Source organism: Tachyglossus aculeatus, chromosome 21, assembly GCF_015852505.1.
Source record: "Tachyglossus aculeatus isolate mTacAcu1 chromosome 21, mTacAcu1.pri, whole genome shotgun sequence".
NCBI classification, from domain to species: Eukaryota; Metazoa; Chordata; class Mammalia; order Monotremata; family Tachyglossidae; genus Tachyglossus; species Tachyglossus aculeatus.
The window spans coordinates 54189487-54211136 of record NC_052086.1 but is presented as its reverse complement, the minus strand read 5'-3'; the positions used below and the strand labels follow the sequence as shown (position 1 = coordinate 54211136).

General features: G+C 44.4%; 1 protein-coding gene across 1 annotated transcript in view; it reads left to right on the top strand.

Moving 5' to 3' along the window:
- Positions 1 to 21650, top strand: part of DRC3 (dynein regulatory complex subunit 3) — a 59607-nt gene that overhangs the window by 18026 nt on the left and 19931 nt on the right. Inside the window, exons 6-9 of the mRNA XM_038762987.1 lie at positions 5061 to 5180; positions 6204 to 6316; positions 10468 to 10642; positions 13540 to 13671. Of these exons, the coding sequence (XP_038618915.1) occupies positions 5061 to 5180; positions 6204 to 6316; positions 10468 to 10642; positions 13540 to 13671 (540 nt within the window). The remainder of the gene's footprint in view (positions 1 to 5060; positions 5181 to 6203; positions 6317 to 10467; positions 10643 to 13539; positions 13672 to 21650) is intronic.

Sequence of the window (21650 nt, the reverse complement as noted above, 5' to 3'; positions counted from 1 at the left end):
GTTAAGTGACTTGCCCAAAGTTGCACAGCTGACAAGTGGCGGAGCTGAGATTAGAACCCTTCTTCCTTTTCATTCATTCAGTTGCATTTATTGAGCATTTATTGTGTGCAGAGCACTGTAGTAAGCGCTTGGGAGAGTACAAATACAGCAATAAATGGACACACTCCCTGCCTATAGTGAGCTTATAATAATAATAATTACTATTATTATTATGGTACTTGTTAAGTGCTTACCATGTGCCAGGCACTGTACTAAGCACCAGGGTGGATACACGCAAATTGGGTTGGACACAGTCCCTGTCATTTCATTCATTCATTCAGTCGTATTTATTGAGCACTTACTGTGTGCAGAGCACTGTACTAAGCGCTTGTTGGCAACATCTAGAGACGGTCCCTACCCAACAGCGGGCTCACAGTCTAGAAGGGGGAGACAGACAACAAAACAAAACATATTAACAAAATGAAATAAATAGAATAGTAAATATGTACAAGTAAAATAGAGTAATAAATCTGTACAAACATATATACAGGTGCTGTGGGGAGGGGAAGGAGGTAGGGCGGGGGATTGGGGAGAGGAAGGAGGGGGCTCAGTGTGGGAAGGCCTCCTGGAGGAGGTGAGCTCTCAGGGCTTTGAAGGGAAGAAGAGAGCTAGTTTGGCGGATGGGCAGAGGGAAGGAGGGCATTCCAGGCCTGGGGGAGGACGTGGGCCGGGGGTTGATGGCGGGACAGGAGAGAACGAGGCACGGTGAGGAGATTAGCGGCGGAGGAGCGGAGGGTGTGGGCTGGGCTGGAGAAGGAGAGAAGGAAGGTGAGGTAGGAGGGGGCGAGGTGATGGACAGCCTTGAAGCCCAGGGTGAGGAGTTCCACATTCTTGACTTGCCCAAGGTCACACAGCAGACAAGTGGTGGAGACAGGATTAGAACCCAGTCCTTCTGCCTCCCAGGCATATGCTATATCCCACTACACTGCTTCTCTAGGCAAACACAAACACAATTACAAAGAAGCCGCATGGCACAGTGTCTAGAGCCTGGGCCTCGGAGACAGAAAGTCATGGGTTCTAATCCTGGCTCCGTTACTTGGCTGCTGGGTGACCTTGGGACAGTCACTTCACTTCCCTGGGCCTCATTTACCTCATCTGTAAAAAGGGGATTGAGACTGTGAGCCCCATGTGGGAAAGGGACTGGGTCCAACTTGATTAACTTTCATCTACCCCAGTGCTTAGAACAGTGCTTGACACATGTTATTCTAGACTGTGAGCCCACTGTTGGGTAGGGACTGTCTCTATATGTTGCCAACTTATACTTCCCAAGTGCTTAGTACAGTGCTGTGCACACAGTAAGCACTCAATAAATACGATTGATTGATATTAAGCACTTAACAAGAACCATAATTATAGTGCTCTGCACACAGTAAGCACTCAATAAATTTGATTGAATTGAATGAATGAATGAATGAATAATTATTATTATTATAAGCTCGTTGTGGGCAGGGATTGTGTCTGATTATTGTTGTATTTGTACTCTCCCAAGCGCTTAGTACAGTGCTATGCACACAGTAAGCGCTCAATAAATACGATTGAATGAATGAATGAATGAATGAATTTACTATTCTATTTATTTGGTTAATATGTTTTGTTTTGTTGTCTGTCTCCCCCTTCTAGACTGTGAGCCCGCTGTTGGGTAGGGACCGTCTCTATATGTTGCCGACTTGTACTTCCCAAGCACTTAGTACAGTGCTTTGCACACAGTAAGTGCTCAATAAATACGATTGAATGAATGAATGAATGAATGAAATGTGATCGAATGAATGAAAAGGAAGCAGGGCCTCGTAGCCTCCAGACTCTCCCCTTTCCAATCCATATTTTGCTTCCCAGATGATTTTTCTGAAATCCAAATCAGCACATTAGCCTCAGAATAATAATGATGGCATTTATTAAGTGCTTCTCCTTCCCTTCCCCACAGCACCTGTATATATGTATATATGTCTGTACATGTTTATTACTCTATTTATTTATTTTACTTGTACATATCTATTCTATTTTATTTTGTTAGTATGTTTGGTTTTGTTCTCTGTCTCCCCCTTTTAGACTGTGAGCCAACTGTTGGGTAGGGACTGTCTCTATATGTTGCCAACTTGTACTTCCCAAGCGCTTAGTACAGTGCTCTGCACACAGTAAGCGCTCAATAAATATGATTGATTGATTGCAAAGCACTGTTCTAAGTGCTGAGCACTGTTCTAAGCTCAGAAACCTAGTTACCCGTTTCTTCTCTGCATCCAGAGAAAAGTCCCAGGCTCTATCCACTAGGCCATACTGCTTCTCCTCTCCCATTACCCCCCAGCTTACACTCTTCTTTCCTGTCGAGGTAATTTCTTCACTTTGCCTGGTTCTCGTTTCCCCTGCTCTCACCCCCTTCCCGGAACTCCCTCCTGCTTCGAACCCACCAGACAACTTTCTTCTCCATCTTCAAAGCCTTTACGAAGACTTATGAAGTCACCTCTCCTTAGGGAAGCCTTCCTTAATCTGGGATTTGCCCAGCTCATCTCCTTCCAACTACCACCTCCACACTTTTAAGCCAATTTTGCGTTTCTGCACTCACACCCACCCATAGTACTTCTGCACAAAATGACTTACATTGCCCTCCTCTTTAAGCACACACTTAGCTGTATATCCATTTTATTTTTCAGTAGTATTTGTTAAGAACTTACTATGTGTTGGGCACTGAACTAAGCACTGGGAGAGATGCAAGTTAATCAGTTCCAACATAGTCCATGTCCCACTTAAGGCTTACGGTAGTAATCCCCATTTTACAGGTGAGGTAGCTAAAGCACAGAGAAATTAAGTTGACTTGTCCAAGATCAAACGGCAGACAAGTGGCTGAGTCGAAATTAGAACCCAAGTCCTTCTGACTTTCAGGCACATTCTTTTCCATCTGTTAAATGATGTTGTATCTGCTTTCCCTGCTAGATCGTAAGCTTCTCGAGGGCAGAGATCAGTCCTAATTCTATGATACTCTCCCTAATGCTTAGTACAGTAGAGCTAGATAAATGCTATTCACTGCTTGCTTAACCTGACTGTTGGGTGTTTTTGCTTTAACAGTTTAGTTAGGAATGATTTGTTTTTCTTTTTTGGAAAAAAGCATTTTGGAAAATGCTTTAATGTGAAATATTTGGCTATAGGAATATGGCATCATTAGCACGCTCAGGTATACCAGGGAGAACCGATTATAATTTGGTAGCCGCGTTTTGGTTCTAAAATGCCTCATGGGACTCACTCCTTCCCTGGGAAAATGGGGTACTTTGATTCCCTGTGTTTATTTTATTTGGGAAGCTACCTTTTTGTGGACCCACGTGCCATGATCACTTGAAAATAACCATCATAATGAAATTAATGAAGGTTCGCAGATTAATTTTTCTAGCAGCACTGGCGTACCTCTGACCTCAGAGATTTGGGCTACCCTGGGGAAGGTCTGCCTTCTAAGAATGAATTCATTCAATCGTATTTATTGGGCGCTTACTGTGTGCAGAGCACTGTACTAAGCACTTGGGAAATCCAAGTTGGCGACACATAGAGACGGTCCCTACCAAACAGCGGGCTCACGGTCTAGAAGGGGGACAGACAACAAAACAAAACATATTAACAAAATAAAATAGAGTAAATATATACAAATAAATAGAGTAATAAATTCATTCATTCATTCAATCGTATTTATTGAGCGCTTACTGTGTGCAGAGCACTGGACTAATTGCTTGGGAAGTCCAAATTGGCAACATCTAGAGACGGTCCCTACCCAACAGCAGGCTCACAGTCTAGAAGGGGGAGATAGACAGCAAAACAAAACATATTAACAAAATAAAATAAATAGAATAAATATGTACAAATAAAATAAATACATAGAGTAATAAATACGTACAAACACATATACGTATATACAGGTGGTGTGGGGAGGGGAATGAATGTGTTGGCATCTTTCCAAAATAATCCAAAAAGCCAACAAGGGGAGTCATAAAGCTTCTTCCTTTCCACTCGTAACACTTGGGTACATTTTGATTAACCCACTGTCCCATTAGTTCACTTATCTGTGTGTCCCATATCGTTATCAGTCAATCAATCCATGGTATTTATCGAGCACTATGCGCGAAACCAAGGGTCAGTCGTATTTCATTCAGTCATTCATTCAATCGTATTTATTGAGCGCTTACTGTGTGCAGAGCACTGTACTAAGCGCTTGGGAACTACAAGTTGGCAACACATAGAGACGGTCCCTACCCAACAATGGGCTCACAGTCTAGAAGATTTATTTATTTATTGAGCACTTACTGTGTGCAGAGCACTATACTTAGCATTCGGGAGAGTACAGTACAAGAGAATTAGCAGTCATGTTCCCTTCCCATAATTACTTAAAGAGTATTTGTTTCTCCTCCTAACTGTAAGCCATTTAAGTGGATAACCACCTTGAGCTTGGGGTTTGTGTCTGTTACCGTCTATGAACTCTCCTCAGTGTTTAGTACAAGACTCGGCATACAGCAGGAGCTTAATAAATAGTCCACTGATGGACAGAGAAGCAGCGTGGTCTAGTGAAAAGAGCAAGGGCCTGGGAGTTGCAAGGATCTGGGTTCTAATCCCCGTTCTGCCACTCGTCTGCTGTGTGACCTTAGGCAGAGTCACTTCGCTTCTCTGAGCCTCCATTCCCTCATCTGTAAAAATGGGGATTAAGACTGTGAGCCCTCGGTGGGACAGGGACTGTGTCCAACCTGATTATCTTGTATCTACCCCAGCGCTTAGAACAGTGCCTGGCACATAGTGAGCGCGTAATAAATACCATCATTATATCAAGCTGACCAAACGTCTTGGGCGTTACCAGTGTGGACAACTGATTTCTGACCCGAAACGTCCAGTGAATGCCGGAGAATTAACCCTCCTTTCTACATTCATTTTGAAGACAGCGTGGACTGCAATCCCTGGTGGGCGGCAAAGACATTTCATTTCTAAATTCAGTTTTCAGGACCCAAATGATGATAGATGCTCTTGGCTTTTTTTATTTTATTTATTTTTTTTACTAGAGGGAACTTGGAGAAGTAAAATACCAATACACCATCGATGAACTGAAGCAGAGCGAGGCTCAGTACCTGAGCAAACTTGAGGAAGAGGAAAAGAAGCAAGCAGAGCTGGATCTCCATAAGGTACCTCTTAACCAGCTATTGCAGTAAACACTTCAATCAGTCGGTGTATTTATGGAGTGCTTAAAGTGTACAGAGCACTGTACTGAGCACCATTTTGGGAGTAAATAATGATATCATTGATTAAGCGCTTACTATGTGCAAAGCACTGTTCTAAGCCCTGGGGAGGTTACAAGGTGATCAGGTTGTCTCATGGGGGGCTCACAGTCTTAATCCCCATTTTATAGATGAGGGAGCTGAGGCCCAGAGAATAATAATGATGGCATTTATTAAGCGCCTACTATGTGCAAAGCACTGTTCTAAGCCCTGGGGAGGTTACAAGGTGATCAGGTTGTCTCGTGGGGGGCTCACAGTCTTAATCCCCATTTTCCAGATGAGGGAACTGAGGCCCAGAGAAGTGAAGTGACTTGCCCAAAGTCACACAGCTGACAATTGGTGGAGGCGGAATTTGAACCCATGACCTCTGACTCCAAAGCCCGTGCTCTTTCCATTGAGCCATGCTGCTTAGTAAATTAACCAAGGCAGTAATAACTTCTTTCATCAGCATGGGGATTTCTTACCTCCTTCCCTTCCCCACTGCACCTGTATATATGTATATATGTTTGTACATATTTGTTACTCTATTTATTTATTTATTTTACTTGTACATATCTATTCTATTTATTTTATTTTGTAAGTATGTTTGGTTTTGTTCTCTGTCTCCCCCTTTTAGACTGTGAGCCCACTGTTGGGTAGGGACTGTCTCTAGATGTTGCCAACTTGTACTTCCCAAGCGCATGGAACAGTGCTCTGCACACAGTAAGCACTCAATAAATACTATTGATGATGATGATGATGATTTGGTTTGAGCTTCACATGGAGCAAACTAAAACCGACGTTGAGATGACTGTAGCCCGTGAAATCTGATTTATTTTTTCAGTGAAAAAGATCAATTCTGTGAATTTCAAGTCAGGTTGAGTCTTCAAGTGAGTTGACCGCATGATCTTGCTCTTGACAACACTTCCATTTTCTTGTTTTTGTTCAAAGGCAGCTTACGTCGAATACCTGAATGGATCCTTCCTGTTTGACAGCATGTATTCGGAAGATGCTGAAGCGGCAAAACTGGCTTATCTCCCAGGAGTCGGAGAGCTTCTTGAGACATATCCTTTTGGGGCTTGAAAATACAAAAAAAAAGGAAAAGCTTAATTTCCAAAGGATGTCATTATCAATGGGACGGAGAGATTCATCCGATCATATTTACTGAACGCTTACTGTATGCAGAGCACTGTATTAAGTACTTGGGAGAGTACAATGTAACATCTTGTTTAAACTTCATGGATGTCTACGGTCTGACTTTTGCCCCCTAAATTTATCTCAATCTATCAATGAGTGGTGTTTATTGAGCACTTACTATGTAGAGCTCTGTACTAAGCACTCGAGAGAGTACAATACAGCAGAATTAGCAGATACACTCCCTGCCTATAACAAGCTTACAATCTAGAGGGGGAGACAGATATTCATATAAATAAGTAATTTACAATATATAATTTAAAGATATGTAAATAAGTGCCAGTATATAACAGGAACATCAGTGGCTGAAGCAGTTCAGAGAGATTCTGATATGAAATGCCCAAAGGTCACTAGCACATAGATGAGGCATCATCATCATCGATCGTATTTATTGAGCGCTTACTATGTGCAGAGCACTGTACTAAGCGCTTGGGAAGTACAAATTGGCAACATATAGAGACAGTCCCTACCCAACAGTGAGCTCACGGTCTAAAAGGGGGAGACAGAGAACAAAACCAAACGTACTAACAAAATAAAATAAATAGAATAGATATGTACAAATAAAATAAATAAATAGAGTAAAAAAAATATGTACAAACATATATACATATATACAGGTAGAAGGGAGGCAGAAGGGAGAGAGCGAGCCGGGAAAAGAGGGCTTAATCTGGGAAGGCCTCTTGGAGGAGATGTGACCTTAATAATGCTGCCTCTCTATTTGCCCAGTAACAGCTTGAATATGCACTTGTAAATAATAATAATAATAATAGTGATGGTATTTGCTAAGCGCTTACTATGTGCCAAGCACTGTTCTAAGCACTGGGGGGGTTACAAGGTGATCAGGTTGTTTTAAATGGTATTTAAATGGGTTCAAATCCCGGCTCCGCCAATTGTCTGCTATGTGATCTTGGGCAAGTCACTTCATTTCTCTGTGCCTCAGTTTCCTCACCTGTAAAATGGGGATTGAGACTGTGAGCCCCACGTGGGACACGGACTGTGTCCTACCTGATGATCTTGTATCTACCCCAGTGCTTAATACAGTGCCTGGCACATAGTATGTGTTTAACAAATACCATTTAAAAGAGAGAGAGAAAGAGAGCTGAAGTGGGTTCCATGACAACAGGGTGTCTTTCATTTATAGAGACTGGCAAGTCCAATGTAAATAATAATTACCAATAATAATAATTTTTATTATTGTATTTCTTAAGCGCTTACTATGTGCTAGGCACCATACAAAGCACTGGGGTGGATAGAAGCAAATCAGGTTGGACACAGTCCCTGTCCCCCGCGGGGCTCACAGTCTTAATCCCCATTTTACAGATGAGGCCCGGAGAAGTGAAATACCTTGCCCAAGGTCACACAGCAGATAAGTGGCAGCGCTGGAATTAGAACCCAAGCCCCTGCTCTATCTTCTTGGCTATGCTGCTTCTCAAAGCAAATCATTTTGGTGCTGCCACCTGTTAACCAGATAAGTTTTTTTTTTCATTTCTTGCTTTGCAGGGTTGGGGAGAAAAGCTGCCCAGTTCCTCCCACCCACTGTCCCCACCCAACGGCTGTGGGTTTCCCAGGCGGCAGGGACCACAAAGGGACTGTGAGAAGGGGCAGTGGCAGCAAGACCATTTTTTTAAAAAAGGGGATGGTTCAGGATTTCAGGGCCCGGCTCAACTGAGAAGAGGCATTTTGGACAACCAGAAGTTTGAGAAGGGTGCGGTGAGGGGATGGGGGAGACTCAATCAGTGGTATTTATTGAGTACTTAATGTGAGAGCCGTGGCGGAGAGGGGCGGAAGGACGGAGAGCAAGTGAGAAGCAGCGTGGCCCAGTCATTAGAAAGCAGGAGTCGGAAGGACCTGGGTTCTAATCCCAGCTATGTGGCACCTTGAGCAAGTCACTTCACTTCTCTGTGCCTGTTACCTTATCTGTAAAATGGTGATGATGATGATGATGGCATTTGTTAAGCTCTTACTATGTGCAAAGCACTGTTCTAAGCGCTGGGGGGGATACAAGGGGACCAGGTTGTCCATGGGGGGCTCACAGTCTTAATCCCCATTTTACAGATGAGGTAACTGAGGCCCAGAGAAGTTAAGTGACTTGCCCAAAGTCACACAGCTGACAAGTGGCAGAGCCGGGATTAGAACCCACAACCTCTGGCTCCCAAGCCCAAGCTCTTTCCACTGAGCCACGCTGCTTCTCTCAATGGGGATTAAGAATATGAGCCCCACATGGGACGTGGACTGTATCCGACCTGATGCTGACAAGTGGCAGAGCCGGGATTAGAACCCACAACCTCTGGCTCCCAAGCCGGAGCTCTTTCCACTGAGCCACGCTGCTTCTCTAAATGGGGATTAAGAACATGAGCCCCACATGGGACGTGGACTGTATCCGACCTGATTAGCTAGTCTCAACCCCAATACTTAGTACGGCACCTGGGACATAGTAAGCACTTAACAAATACCACTAAAAAAAATAATAAAAATAATAATGATGAAACAACCTTAGAATGGTTTACCTAGACAGCAGGGCCCTCCCACAGAAAAGATTTACATTCATTCATTCAATCGTATTTATTAAGGATTTACTGAGAGCAGAGCACTGTACTAAGCGCTCGGGAAAGTAGGACAATAAAGAAAGACATTCCCTGCCCTCGGCGAACTCAGGGAAAGATGTCCCTCTTTGAAGGTGGAAAGGAGGTACGTAATGCTGGATTTCCACAGCTCATCTCTCCTCAGCCTCGCTGCTTCTCCTCCCCACAATCTCCTGGGCTTTCTTTGTCAGGCGGCTTCACCATCTACCTCAGTCATTTCAGAGGTTGCTTTGATTAGCCATCCTTTATGAGAGAACTCGGAGGTAGAAGAGGCCATAAACTAATGAGATTTCTTCTTACAGTGTTTGTCTGCCACTTGGCCCAGCCCAGAATTACTGCAGATATATTAAGGGTCTGTGCCCTACTGCTAATAGACGTCTGGTCTACCAGCACACTTGTCTTTGTAAAGGCCTCATTTTCCTCTTTCCTGAAAACCATGGGTTCTGCTAAAAGCGACTCTGCTAGTGCTCTCCAGCCTCTATTGTTTCCTGTGTGGATAGAATTGGGGGTCGTTCCCCTCCTTAACTTGCTCCCTTTAATAACAACTGTGGTATTTGTTAAGCGCTTACTGTGTGCCAAGCACTATACTAAGCTCTGGGGTGGAGACAAGCAAATCGGGTCGGACACAAGCCCGTTGTTGGGTAGGGACCGTCTTTATATGTTGCCAACTTGTACTTCCCAAGCGCTTAGTACAGTGCACCACACACAGTAGGCGCTCAATAAATACAATTGAATGAATGAATCTGGAATATCAGGGGCTTGTCTTGTCGTACGCTGTCGAGTCATCTCCGACCCATAGCGACTCCATGGACTGTGAGCCCATCTTTTAGACTGTGAGCCCACCTTTTAGACTGTGAGCCCACTGTTGGGTAGGGACTGTCTCTATATGTTGCCAATTTTGTACTTCCCAAGCGCTTAGTACAGTGCTCTGCACATAGCGCTCAATAAATACGATTGATGATGATGATGATGGACACATCTCTTCCAGAAGGCCTCACTCTCCATCTGCAGTCGTTCTGGTAGCGTAGCCATAGAGTTTTCTCGATCAAAATGCGGAAGTGCTTTACCATCGCCTTCTTCCGCACGGTGAACTTGCGTCTCCACCCTCGGCTCCCTCCCTTGCCGCTGCTACCCAGCACAAGTGAGTTTTGACTTGGTAGCAGATTGCCTTCCATCACTAGCCACCGGCCAAGCTAGGAGTGGAACGGCTATGCCTCTGTTCAACTCCCCCTCCTGTAGCTGAGACTGAGAGGGGAATATCAGGGGCAACCAAAGAAATACTGAATCTCTCTGAACTACTTCAGCCACCGATGTTTCCCCCCGACCCTCTTTCCCCCCTTCACCGAAACAAGCAAACAAAACCCCAAACTGAAACTCTGCGAAAGCCCAGATAGACAAGTCCTGAATCTAACACGGGAGGTACCTTAACTCCGTTTCACGTACAAAGCCAAGTTTGTCGTCATCTGCCAGAACATATTTGAATACGGTCTGAAACAACAAGAGAAGAGGAAAATTGAAGTTAAAATCTTCACCGACTGTCTTCAGGAAGCCATAGCGGACAATCAAAATCAGGGGTCACAAAAAATCATGGAGTTTGAAAAGGCACACCAAATGGTATTTAACTTATTATTAGGGGAAAAAAATTGTATTGATAATTTTGGAAGCCTTTAAGGCTTCTATAAATAGAAGTTTTTTGTTAATTTATGATATGGTAGCTGTAATTAGAAGAGCTTTTCTCTTAGCTGTGTTATTATCATGATTATTATTATTATATTTGTTAAGCACTTACTATGTGCCAAGCACTGTTCTAAGCGTTGGTGTAGATTAAAGGTTAGCAGGTTGAACACAGTTCCTGTCCAAATGGGGTTCACAGTCTAGGTAGGAGAGGGTGGGTTTTAATCCCTATTTTACAGATAAGGAAACTAAAACACAGAGAAGTTGAGTGACTTGCCCAAGGTTACACAGCAGTCAAGTGGCAAAGCCAGGATTAGAACCCAAGTCCTCTGAACCGTTGGAAGATAGCAAAATCAATTGAAATACAGTCGGAAGATCATTAGAACAGACGTAGTCCCTAGCCCACGGATTAAGAGATCTGTTTAGGAATAGTAATAATTATGGTATTTGTTAAGTGCTTACTCCGTGCCAGACACTGTACTAAGCACTGGGGTAGATACCAGCAAATCGGGTTGGACACAGTCCCTGTCCCATGTGGGGCTCACAGTCTCAATCCCCATTTTACAGATGAGGTAACTGAGGCCAGAGAAGTGAAATGACTTGCCCAAGGTCACTCAGCAGACAAGTGGCTGATCTGGGATTAGAATCCATGACCTTCTGACTCCCAGACCAAGCAGAGTGGCTTAGTGGAAAGAGCACGGGTCTGGGATTCAGAGGATCTGAGAACAATGAACCCACTGTTGGGTAGGGACTGTCTCTATATGTTGCCAACTTGTACTTCCCAAGCGCTTAGTACGGTGCTCTGCACACAGTAAGCACTCAATAAATATGATTGATTGATTGATCTAATCCCGGCCCTGCCACTCGTCTGCTGTGTGACCTCGGGTACTTCATTTTTCTCTGCTTCAATTCCCTCATCTGCAAAATGGGGATTCAGAACCGTTCTCCCTCCTATGAAGACTGTGGGACCTGATTATCTTGTGTTGATTTTTTAATTCATTCAATCAATCTTATTTATTGAGCGCTTACGGTGTGCAGAGCACTGTATTAAGCACTTGGGAAAGAACAGTACAGCTATAAACAGTGACATTCCTTGCCCACAATGACTTGACAGTCTAGAGGGGGAGAGAGACAGACATCAATACAAATAAATAAAATGACAGATATGGTTATAAGTGCTTGGGGGCTGGGAGCCGGGGGAAGAGCAAAGGGAGCAAGTCGGCGATGCGGAAGGGAGTGGGAGATGAGGAAAAGTGGGGTTTAGTCTGGGAAGGCTGCTTGGAGGAGAGGAGCCTTCAATAAGGCTTTGAAGGAGGGGGAGAGTAATTTCTGGCAGATTAGAGGAGGGAGGGTGTTCCACGCCAGAGGCAGGACGTGGGCTAGGGGTTGACGGCGAGACGGGCAAGATGGGGCCCAGTGAGAAGGTTAGCACCAAAGAAGTCAAGTGTGCAGGCTGGTTTGTAGTAGGAAAGCAGCTTAGTACAGTGCTCTGCACACAGTAAGCGCTCAATAAATACGATTGAATGAATGAATGAATAGGCGGGGGCAAAGTGATCGAGTGCTTTGAAGCCAACGGTAAGGAGTTTCCATTTGATAGAGGTGTGGATGGACACCCACTGAAGTTTGTTAAGGACGGGGGTGGTGACATGTCCTGAACGTTTATGTAGAAAAATGATCCAGGCAGCAAAGTGAAGTATGGACTGGAGTGGGGAGAGGCAGGGAGGTCAGCAAGGAGGTTGATATAGACTTTTAGACTGTGAGCCCACTGTTGGATAGGGACTGTCTCTATAGGTTGCCAATTTGTACTTCCCAAGCGCTTAGTACAGAGCTCTGCACACAGAAAGCGCTCAATAAATACGATTGATTGATTGACTGACTGTCTCTATATTTTGCCAACTTGTACTTCCCAAGCGCTTAGTACAGTGCTCTGCACACAGTAAGCGCTCAATAAATACAATTGATTGATTGATATAGTAATCAAGATGGGATATTGTTTCTAATCCCGGCTCTGCCGCTTGTCCACTGTGTGACCTTGGACAAGTCGCTTAACTTTTCTGTGCCTCAGTTACTTCATCGGTAAAATGAGGATTAAGACTGTGAGCCCCGTGTGGGACAACCTGATTACCGTGTATGTACCCCAGTGCTTAGAACAGTGCTTGCTACATAGTAAGCGCTTAACAAATGTCATCGTTAGTAGTATTGTTTTAAATGCTTGCATTAACGAGGTTGCAGTTCGGATGGAGAGGGAAGGGTGGATTTCGGTGAGGATGTGAAGGTTGAATTGACAGGATTTGGTGACTGAATATGTGGGTTAAGTGAGAGAGATAAATTGAGGATAACGCCAAGGTTACAGGCTTGTGAGACAGGAAGTAGGTGGTGCTGTCTACAGTGACAGGAAAATCGAGGGGAGGACAAGGTGTAACCTTGGGAAAGTCACTCGACTTCTCTGTCCCTCAGTTTCATCATCTTTAAAACAGGGATTAAATATCCATTCGGCCTACTATTTTGACTGTGAACCCCGTGTAGGACAGGACTGTGTCTGACTTGATTTTCTTGCATCTCCTCCAGCATTTAGTACAGTGCTTGGCACAGAGTAAGCACTTAAATAACACAATTATATCATTATTATTCACTGTGAAATGCCAAGTGTGAGAATTCTTTACAACGTTGTGGTGTAAAACAGGATTTTGCATTTAGGATCACCTGGCTGCCAGTTTACCTCTCAAAATTTAACGGACAATCTGGCGAAAGGGAACGCTTCCAATCTATGTCAGTGAGAGGTAGTTTTGACTGAACTGCTATTTAGCACCGATCTCAAACTTACTGTCTCTGTTTAGGTTCTGAGTGATATTCAAAATACGAGTGATATGCAACTTGCCGATACTAAAATAAACGAATACAACGAAGAGATCAACCAGCTATTTGATACCCTCATGACTCTGGAAATGCAAATTGTTGAACAGTTAGAGGTAAGACATGATGTTCACTCCTTACCATTGGCTTTAAAATACTCATTCAACTCGCCCCCTCTCATTGCTTAATTCCTACTACAATCCAGGCAACACATTTCATTCTTTTAACGCCAATTCCATTCTATTCTATTTATTTGATTTTGTTATTATGTTTGGTTTTGTTCTGCCTCCCCCTTCTAGACTGTGAGCCCGCCGTTGGGTAGGGAACATCTCTATATGTTGCCAACTTGTACTTCCCAAGCGCTTAGTAAAGTGCTCTGCACACAGTAAGCGCTCAGTAAATACGATTGAATGAATGAATGAATGTTCAGGTGTGATTCTCCACTTTATCTGCCTTTAAAAATCAATCGATCATATTTATTGAGCACTTACTGTGTGCAGAGCACTCTACTAAGAGCTTGGGAGAATAAAATACAGCAGAGTTGGTAGACACATTATTCCCTGCCCACAACGAGCTCACAGTCTAGTGGGGGAGACGGACATTAATATAAAATAAATAAATGAAGGATATGTCTGTAAGTGCTGTGGGGATGAGGGAGGGTTAAATAAGGGAAGAAAATTTGGGCTGAAGGGAGAAGGAGAAAAGGAAATGAGGGCTTAGGGAAGTCCTCTTGGAGGAGATGTGCCTTCAGTAAGGCTTTGAAGTGGGTGGAGAGTAATTGTCTGTCAAATATGAAGAGGAAGGGCGTTCAATCAATCAATCAATCAATCGTATTTATTGAGCGCTTACTGTGTGCAGAGCGCGTTCCAAGCCAGCGGCAGGATGTGGGCAAGAGGCTGGTGGCGGGATAGATGAGATTGAGGTACAGGGAAAAGTTGGGTATTAGAGGAGCAAAGTGTGCGGGCTGGGTTGAAGTAAGAGAGTATTTGAGGCAGTCATTGGAGAGTAGTTCTCAGTTCCTAGTTGCAAGCATCAAGTAATGTGAAAGTCTCAAAAATGGATCATTGCAAGACAGGGACATTTTAAAGAAATCACAGCATGACAGTCATCTGGGAGTTTGTTGTAATTCATTCATTCAATCATATTTATTGAGCGCTTACTGTGTGCAGAGCACTGTACTAAGCGCTTGAGAAGTACAAGTCGGCAACATATAGAGACAGTCCCTACCCAACAAAGGCATCAGAGTCTGGAAGAGGGAGACAGGCAACAAAACAAAAGATGTAGACAGGTGTCAAAATTGTCAGAACAAATAGAATTATAGCTATATGCACATCATTAACAAAATGAATAGAGTAGTAAATATGTACAAGTAAAATAAATAGAGTAATAAATCTGTACAAATATATACAAGTGCTGTGGGGAGGAGAAGGAGGAAGGGAAGGGGAGATTTGTTAAGCACTTACTATGTGCCAAGCACTGTTCTAAGCAATGGGGAGGTTACAAGGTGATCGGTTGTCCCACAGGGGGCTCACAGTCTTAATCCCCATTTTACAGATGAGGGAACTGAGGCCCAGAGAAGTGAAGTGACTTGCCCAAAGTCACACGACTGACAAGTGGCGGAGCCGGGATTAGAACCCAGGTTTCAACTACTATACATTTTAACTCTTGCATTTTAATTCATCCTTCACGAAATGAAAGATCCATTCATTCCTTTGGAATTTGGGAAGCAGCTCGGCCTAGTGACTATTCATTCTTTCAGTCATATTTATAAAGCGCTTACTTTGTGCAAAGCACTGTACTAAGTGCTTAAGATAATGTTCGGGCCTGGGAGCTAGAGGACCTGGGCTCTAAACCCAGCTCCGCCACTTGTCTGCTATGTGACCCTGGGCAAGTCACTTCACTTCCCAGTGCCTTAGTTTCCTCAACTGCAAAATGGGGATTCAATACCTGTTCTCCCTCCTACTTTGATTCTTTGCCCCTTTGAGATAGGCACTTTTTCTGTCCTGATTAACTTATGTCAATCCTAGAGTTTAGAACAGTGCTCAACACATGGTAAGTGCTTAACAAACACCATAAAAAAAGTCATACGCCCAAGGACGGGTACATTATCTCAGCAATGAATCGCAATTTCAGAAAGAAAAGGATTTTTGATTCACGTCTGTTAGCTGCAAACTCTCCAGTGTCCAGTTTGGGTGTAAAAAGAAGCAATAGCATTTATATTCCAGGGATCTAAACCAAGCCAATTTGTAATCCCAGGCAGCAGTTGAGGAGTCTTGAAAATGCAGAAAGCCTATTATTACCCTATGAAGCTTAAATGAAATAATAATAATAATAACTGTGGTATTTGTGAAGTGCTTACCATGTGCCAGGCACTGTACTAAGCGCTGGGGTGGATACAAGCAAATCGGGTTGGACACAGTCCTTGTGGGGCTCACAGTCTCAATCCTCATTTTACAGATGAGGGAACTGAGGCACAGAGAAGCGAAGCAACTTGCCCAAGGTCACACAGCAGACAAGTGGCGGAGCCGGGAATAGTACCCATCACCTTCTGACTCCCGAGCCCGGGCTCTATCCGTTATTCCATGCCGCTTCTCATGTCTAAGAGTAGAGATGTCCCACTTGTTTCCGTAAGGAAAACAAAGCGTTCATAGTTTGAAGTGGTTTGATCAATCAATCGTATTTATTGAGCGCTTACTGTGTGCAGAGCACTGTACTAAGCGCTTGGAAAGTACAAGTTGGCAACATCTAGAGACGGTCCCTACCCAACAGTGGGCTTACAGTCTAGAACGGATTGAGCCTATTCTATTCTATTATTATTCGTATTCTAAAGAGAGATCACTTAATCAGTTAATCCCATTTAAAGTTGTACTTCAGACAGTGAATGGATTTCCCCTATCACTTGTATAGCAGATTATCATTCCCTACTGCACAGAAAAGTACAGGGAGTATGTTAGAATAGGGGGACTGTGATACAAAGGAAAGAAATATAGAAAGGAAACTTTCAGCAGTATCAACCTATTGTACAGGGCATGTATATGTTTATGAAAGCAAGGAGCGTGCCATGTGTAGTTTTTTTTTAATAGCATTTGTTAAGCACTTATTTGGTGCTTAACAAATTTAACACATCTATTTTTTAATAATCTAAAATCTAAAACTTAAATCTATTTATTTTATTTTGTTAGTGTGTTTGGTTTTGTCCTCTGTCTCCCCCTTTTAGACTGTGAGCCCACTGTTGGGTAGGGACCGTCTCTATAGGTTGCCAACTTGTACTTCCCAAGCGCTTAGTATGGTGCTCTGCACACAGTAAGCGCTCAATAAATATGATTGATTGATTGATTGATTGGTGGCAGGCACTGGACATAGACATAGACACAGTCTATGTCCCAAGAGGGCAAGGCAGGGGAGGATTGGATAGAGGCTCACAATCTAAGAATACAATCCTGAGAAGTTAGCTCTCAGCCTAAATACATGTAGTAATTGCTTATCAGTAGGCAAGATGCTGGAGTAGCTATGAGATAATCAGGTCATATATGGGTTGGATTCAGGTTGGCTTATAGTCTCGATCCCCATTTTACAGATGAGGTAACTGAGGCATAGAGAAGCGAAGTGACTTGAGATGCAGCAAGGCTTAGTGGAAATCAATCAATCGTATTTATGGAGCGCTTACTGTGTGCAGAGCCCTGTACTAAGCGCTTGGGAAGTACAAGTTGGCAGCATATACAGTCCCTACCCAACAGTGGGCTCACAGTCTAAAAGGGGGAGACAGAGAACAAAACCAAACATACTAACAAAATAAAATAAATAGAATAGATATGTACAAGTAAAATAAATAAATAAATAGAGTAATAAATATGTACAAACATATATACAGGTGCTGTGGGGAAGGGAAGGAGGTAAGATGTCTCCTTATAGTCTCGATCCCCATTTTACAGGTGAGGTAACTGAGGCATAGAGAAGCGAAGTGACTTGAGATGCAGCAAGGCTTAGTGGAAAGAGCAAGGACTTGGGAGTCAGGGGATGTGGGTTCTAATCCCACCTCCACCGCTTGTCTGCTGTGTGACCTGGAGCAAGCCACTTAACTTCTCCGTGCCTCAGGTACCTCATCTTAAAACGGAGATTACAACTGTGAGCCCCACGTGGGACAACCTGATGACTTTGTAGCACTTAGAACAGTGCTTGGCACATAGTAAGCAGTTAACAAATACCATAATTATTAATTATTATTAATATTACCCTTTGTATTCAAAGCAGGGAACATGTCGACCAGCTAGGTTATATTGTACTCGCCCAAGCGCTAAAGTATAGTGCTCTGCACAGAGTAAGCGCTCAATAAATGATTGACTGAAAGATGAAGCCACTGCTTGTGAGGTTTACATGTAGTACTGGTAGTCCACCCTCAGTGAACACACATTGTCTTCTCGCCTGTCAACTCACTGTGGGCAGGGAACGTGTCTTCCAATTCTGTTGCATTGGACTCCCCCGGGCGCTTAGTACAGGGCTCTGCATACTGGAGGTGCTCAATAAATACCACCGATGATGCTTGTTTGCAGCATCTAGTGCCATTTTCACCTTGGTGTATCTTCCGATCCTTGAAGCTCCTGCCCAAAATAGAATTTCTCCTTTTTTAATCGCAGTATAGAATTCTGCTTTAATAATGATGGTATTTGTTAAGTGCTTACTATGTGCCAAGCACTATCCTAAGCGCTGGGATAGGTACACAGTTATCAGGTTGTCCCACGTGGGGCTCACAGTCTTAATCCCCATTTTACAGGTGAGGTAACTGAGGTACAGAGAAGTTAAGTGACTTGCCCAAAGTCACACAGTGGCGGAGCCGGAATTAGAACTCACAACCTCTGACTCCGAAGCCCGGGCTCTTTCCATTAAGCCGCGCTGCTTCTCTTTGTCTGCTGCATTTGGCTCCCACTTTTTAGCTGGGATGCCGTATTGTCCAAGGCTGCGCTTCACTGATATCTTATGTTTTCTAATAATAATAATAATAATTGTGGTATTTGTTAAGCGCTTCCTGTGCGCCAGGCGCTGTTCTAAGCGCTGGCGTAGATACAAGATAGGTTGGACACAGCCCCTGTCCCTCGGGGGGCTCACGGTCTCAATCCTCAATTTTACAGATGAGGTAACTGAGGCCCAGAGAAGTTACTGCTCTGCACACAGTAAGCGCTCAATAAATACGATTGATTGATTGATTGATTGAAGTGACTTGCCCCAAATCCCACAGCAGACAAATGGAGCCATCTGGCTCTCAGGTTTTAATCCTCCTCGACCTCTCAGCTGCCTTTGACACTGTGGACCACCCCCTTCTCCTCAACACGCTATCTGACCTTGGCTTCACAGACTCCATCCTCTCCTGGTTCTCCTCTTATCTCTCCGGTCGTTCTTTCTCAGTCTCTTTTGCAGGCTCCTCCTCCCGCTCCCATCCTCTCACTGTGGGGGTTCCCCAAGGTTCAGTGCTTGGTCCCCTTCTGTTCTCAATCTACACTCACTCCCTTGGTGACCTCATTCGCTCCCACGGCTTCAACTATCATCTCTACGCTGATGACACCCAGATCTACATCTCTGCCCCTGCTCCCTCCCCCTCCCTCCAGGCTCGCATCTCCTCCTGCCTTCAGGACATCTCCATCTGGATGTCTGCCCGCCACCTAAAGCTCAACATGTCGAAGACTGAGCTCCTTGTCTTCCCTCCCAAACCTTGTCCTCTCCCTGACTTTCCCACCTCTGTTGCCGGCACTACCATCCTTCCCGTCTCACAAGCCCGCAACCTTGGTGTCATCCTCGACTCCGCTCTCTCATTCACCCCTCACATCCAAGCCGTCACCAAAACCTGCCGGTCTCAGCTCCGCAACGTTGCCAAGATCCGCCCTTTCCTCTCCATCCAAACTGCTACCCTGCTCATTCAAGCTCTCATCCTATCCCGTCTGGACTACTGCACCAGCCTTCTCTCTGATCTCCCATCCTCGTGTCTCTCTCCACTTCAATCCATACTTCATGCTGCTGCCCGGATTATCTTTGTCCAGAAACGCTCTGGGCATATTACTCCCCTCCTCAAAAATCTCCAGTGGCTACCAATCAATCTGCGCATCAGGCAGAAACTCCTCACCCTGGGCTTCCAGGCTCTCCATCCCCTCGCCCCCTCCTACCTCACCTCCCTTCTCTCCTTCTCCAGCCCAGCCCGCACCCTCCGCTCCTCCACCGCTAATCTCCTCACTGTACCTCGTTCTCGCCAGTACCACCATCGACCCCCGGCCCACGTCATCCCCCGGGCCTGGAATGCCCTCCCTCTGCCCCTCCGCCAAGCTAGCTCTCTTCCTCCCTTCAAGGCCCTGCTGAGAGCTCACCTCCTCCAGGAGGCCTTCCCAGACTGAGCCCCTTCCTTCCTCTCCCCCTCGTCCCCCTCTCCATGCCCCCATCTTACCTCCTTCCCTTCCCCACAGCACCTGTATATATGTATATATGGTTGTACATATTTATTACTCTATTTATTTATTTATTTATTTATTTTACTTGTACATTTCTATCCTATTTATTTTATTTTGTTGGTATGTTTGGTTCTGTTCTCTGTCTCCCCCTTTTAGACTGTGAGCCCACTGTTGGGTAGGGACTGTCTCTATGTGTTGCCAATTTGTACTTCCCAAGCGCTTAGTACAGTGCTCTGCACATAGTAAGCGCTCAATAAATACGATTGATTGATTGATTGATTGATTGCCCTACTTCGGCCCGCCGGATAGCAGCTGTCTGCATATCTCACCACGGCATCCGTTCTCTTCTTAGGAAGCTGTGTCGTTGCATTGCGTTGGGGTGAGCAAAACGTGAGTGCACGCAGACCGGCTTAGTTCCGGGAACTGACTGTTTGTAATCATCATCAATCAATCATCATCAATCGTATTTATTGAGCGCTTACTGTGTGCAGTGCACTGTACTAAGCGCTTGGGAAGTACAAATTGGCAACATCTAGAGACAGTCCCTACCCAACAGTGGGCTCACAGTCTAAAAGGGGAGACAGAGAACAAAACCAAACATACTAACAAAATAAATTAAATAGAATAAATAACATCAATCAATCATCATCAATCGTATTTATTGAGCGCTTACTGTGTGCGGAGCACTGTACTAAGTGCTCTGTAATCCCGTTCTGAGAGAAGCAACGTGGCCTGGTGGATAGAGCACAGACCTGGAGTCAGAAGGACTTGGGTTCATTCATTCATTCGTATTTATTGAGCGCTTACTGTGTGCAGAGCACTGGACTAAGCGCTTGGGAAGTACAAGTTGGCAACATCTAGAGACAGTCCCTACCCAACAGCGGGCTCACAGTCTAGGAATCCCGGCTCCCCCACTTCATCATCATCATCACTCGTATTTATTGAGCGCTTACTATGTGCAGAGCACTGTACTAAGCGCTTGGGAAGTACAAATTGGCAACATATAGAGACAGTCCCTACCCAACAGTGGGCTCACAGTCTAAAAGGGGGAGACAGAGAACAAAACCAAACATACTAACAAAATAAAATAAATAGAATAGATATGTACAAATAAAATAAATAAATAAATAGAGTAAGAAATATGTACAAACATATATACATATATACAGGTGCTGTGGGGAAGGGAAGGAGGTAAGATGGGGGGATGGAGAGGGGGACGAGGGGGAGAGGAAGGAAGGGGCTCAGTCTGGGAAGGCCTCCTGGAGGAGGTGAGCTTGTCTGTTATGTGACCTTGGGCAAGTCACTTGACTTCTCTGGGCCTCAGTTACCTCATCTGTAAAATGAGGATTAAGACTCTGAGTCCCATGTGGGACAGGGACTGTGTCCAACCTGACTATCTTGTATCCACGCCAGCGCTTAGAACAGCGCCTGGCGCACAGTAAGCGCTTAACAAATACCATTAAAAAAAAAATGATGCTGTTGAAACTATTCAAAGGCGTGAGATGTGGTATTTTTGGATGGGTCTGGATCTCATAATCATATAGAAGTTGGGATTTGCTCCCTTTTTTACACCCATCTTGTATCTATGCCAGCGCTTAGAACAGCGCCTCGCGCACAGTAAGCGCTTAACAAATACCATTAAAAAAAAATGATGCTGTTGAAAC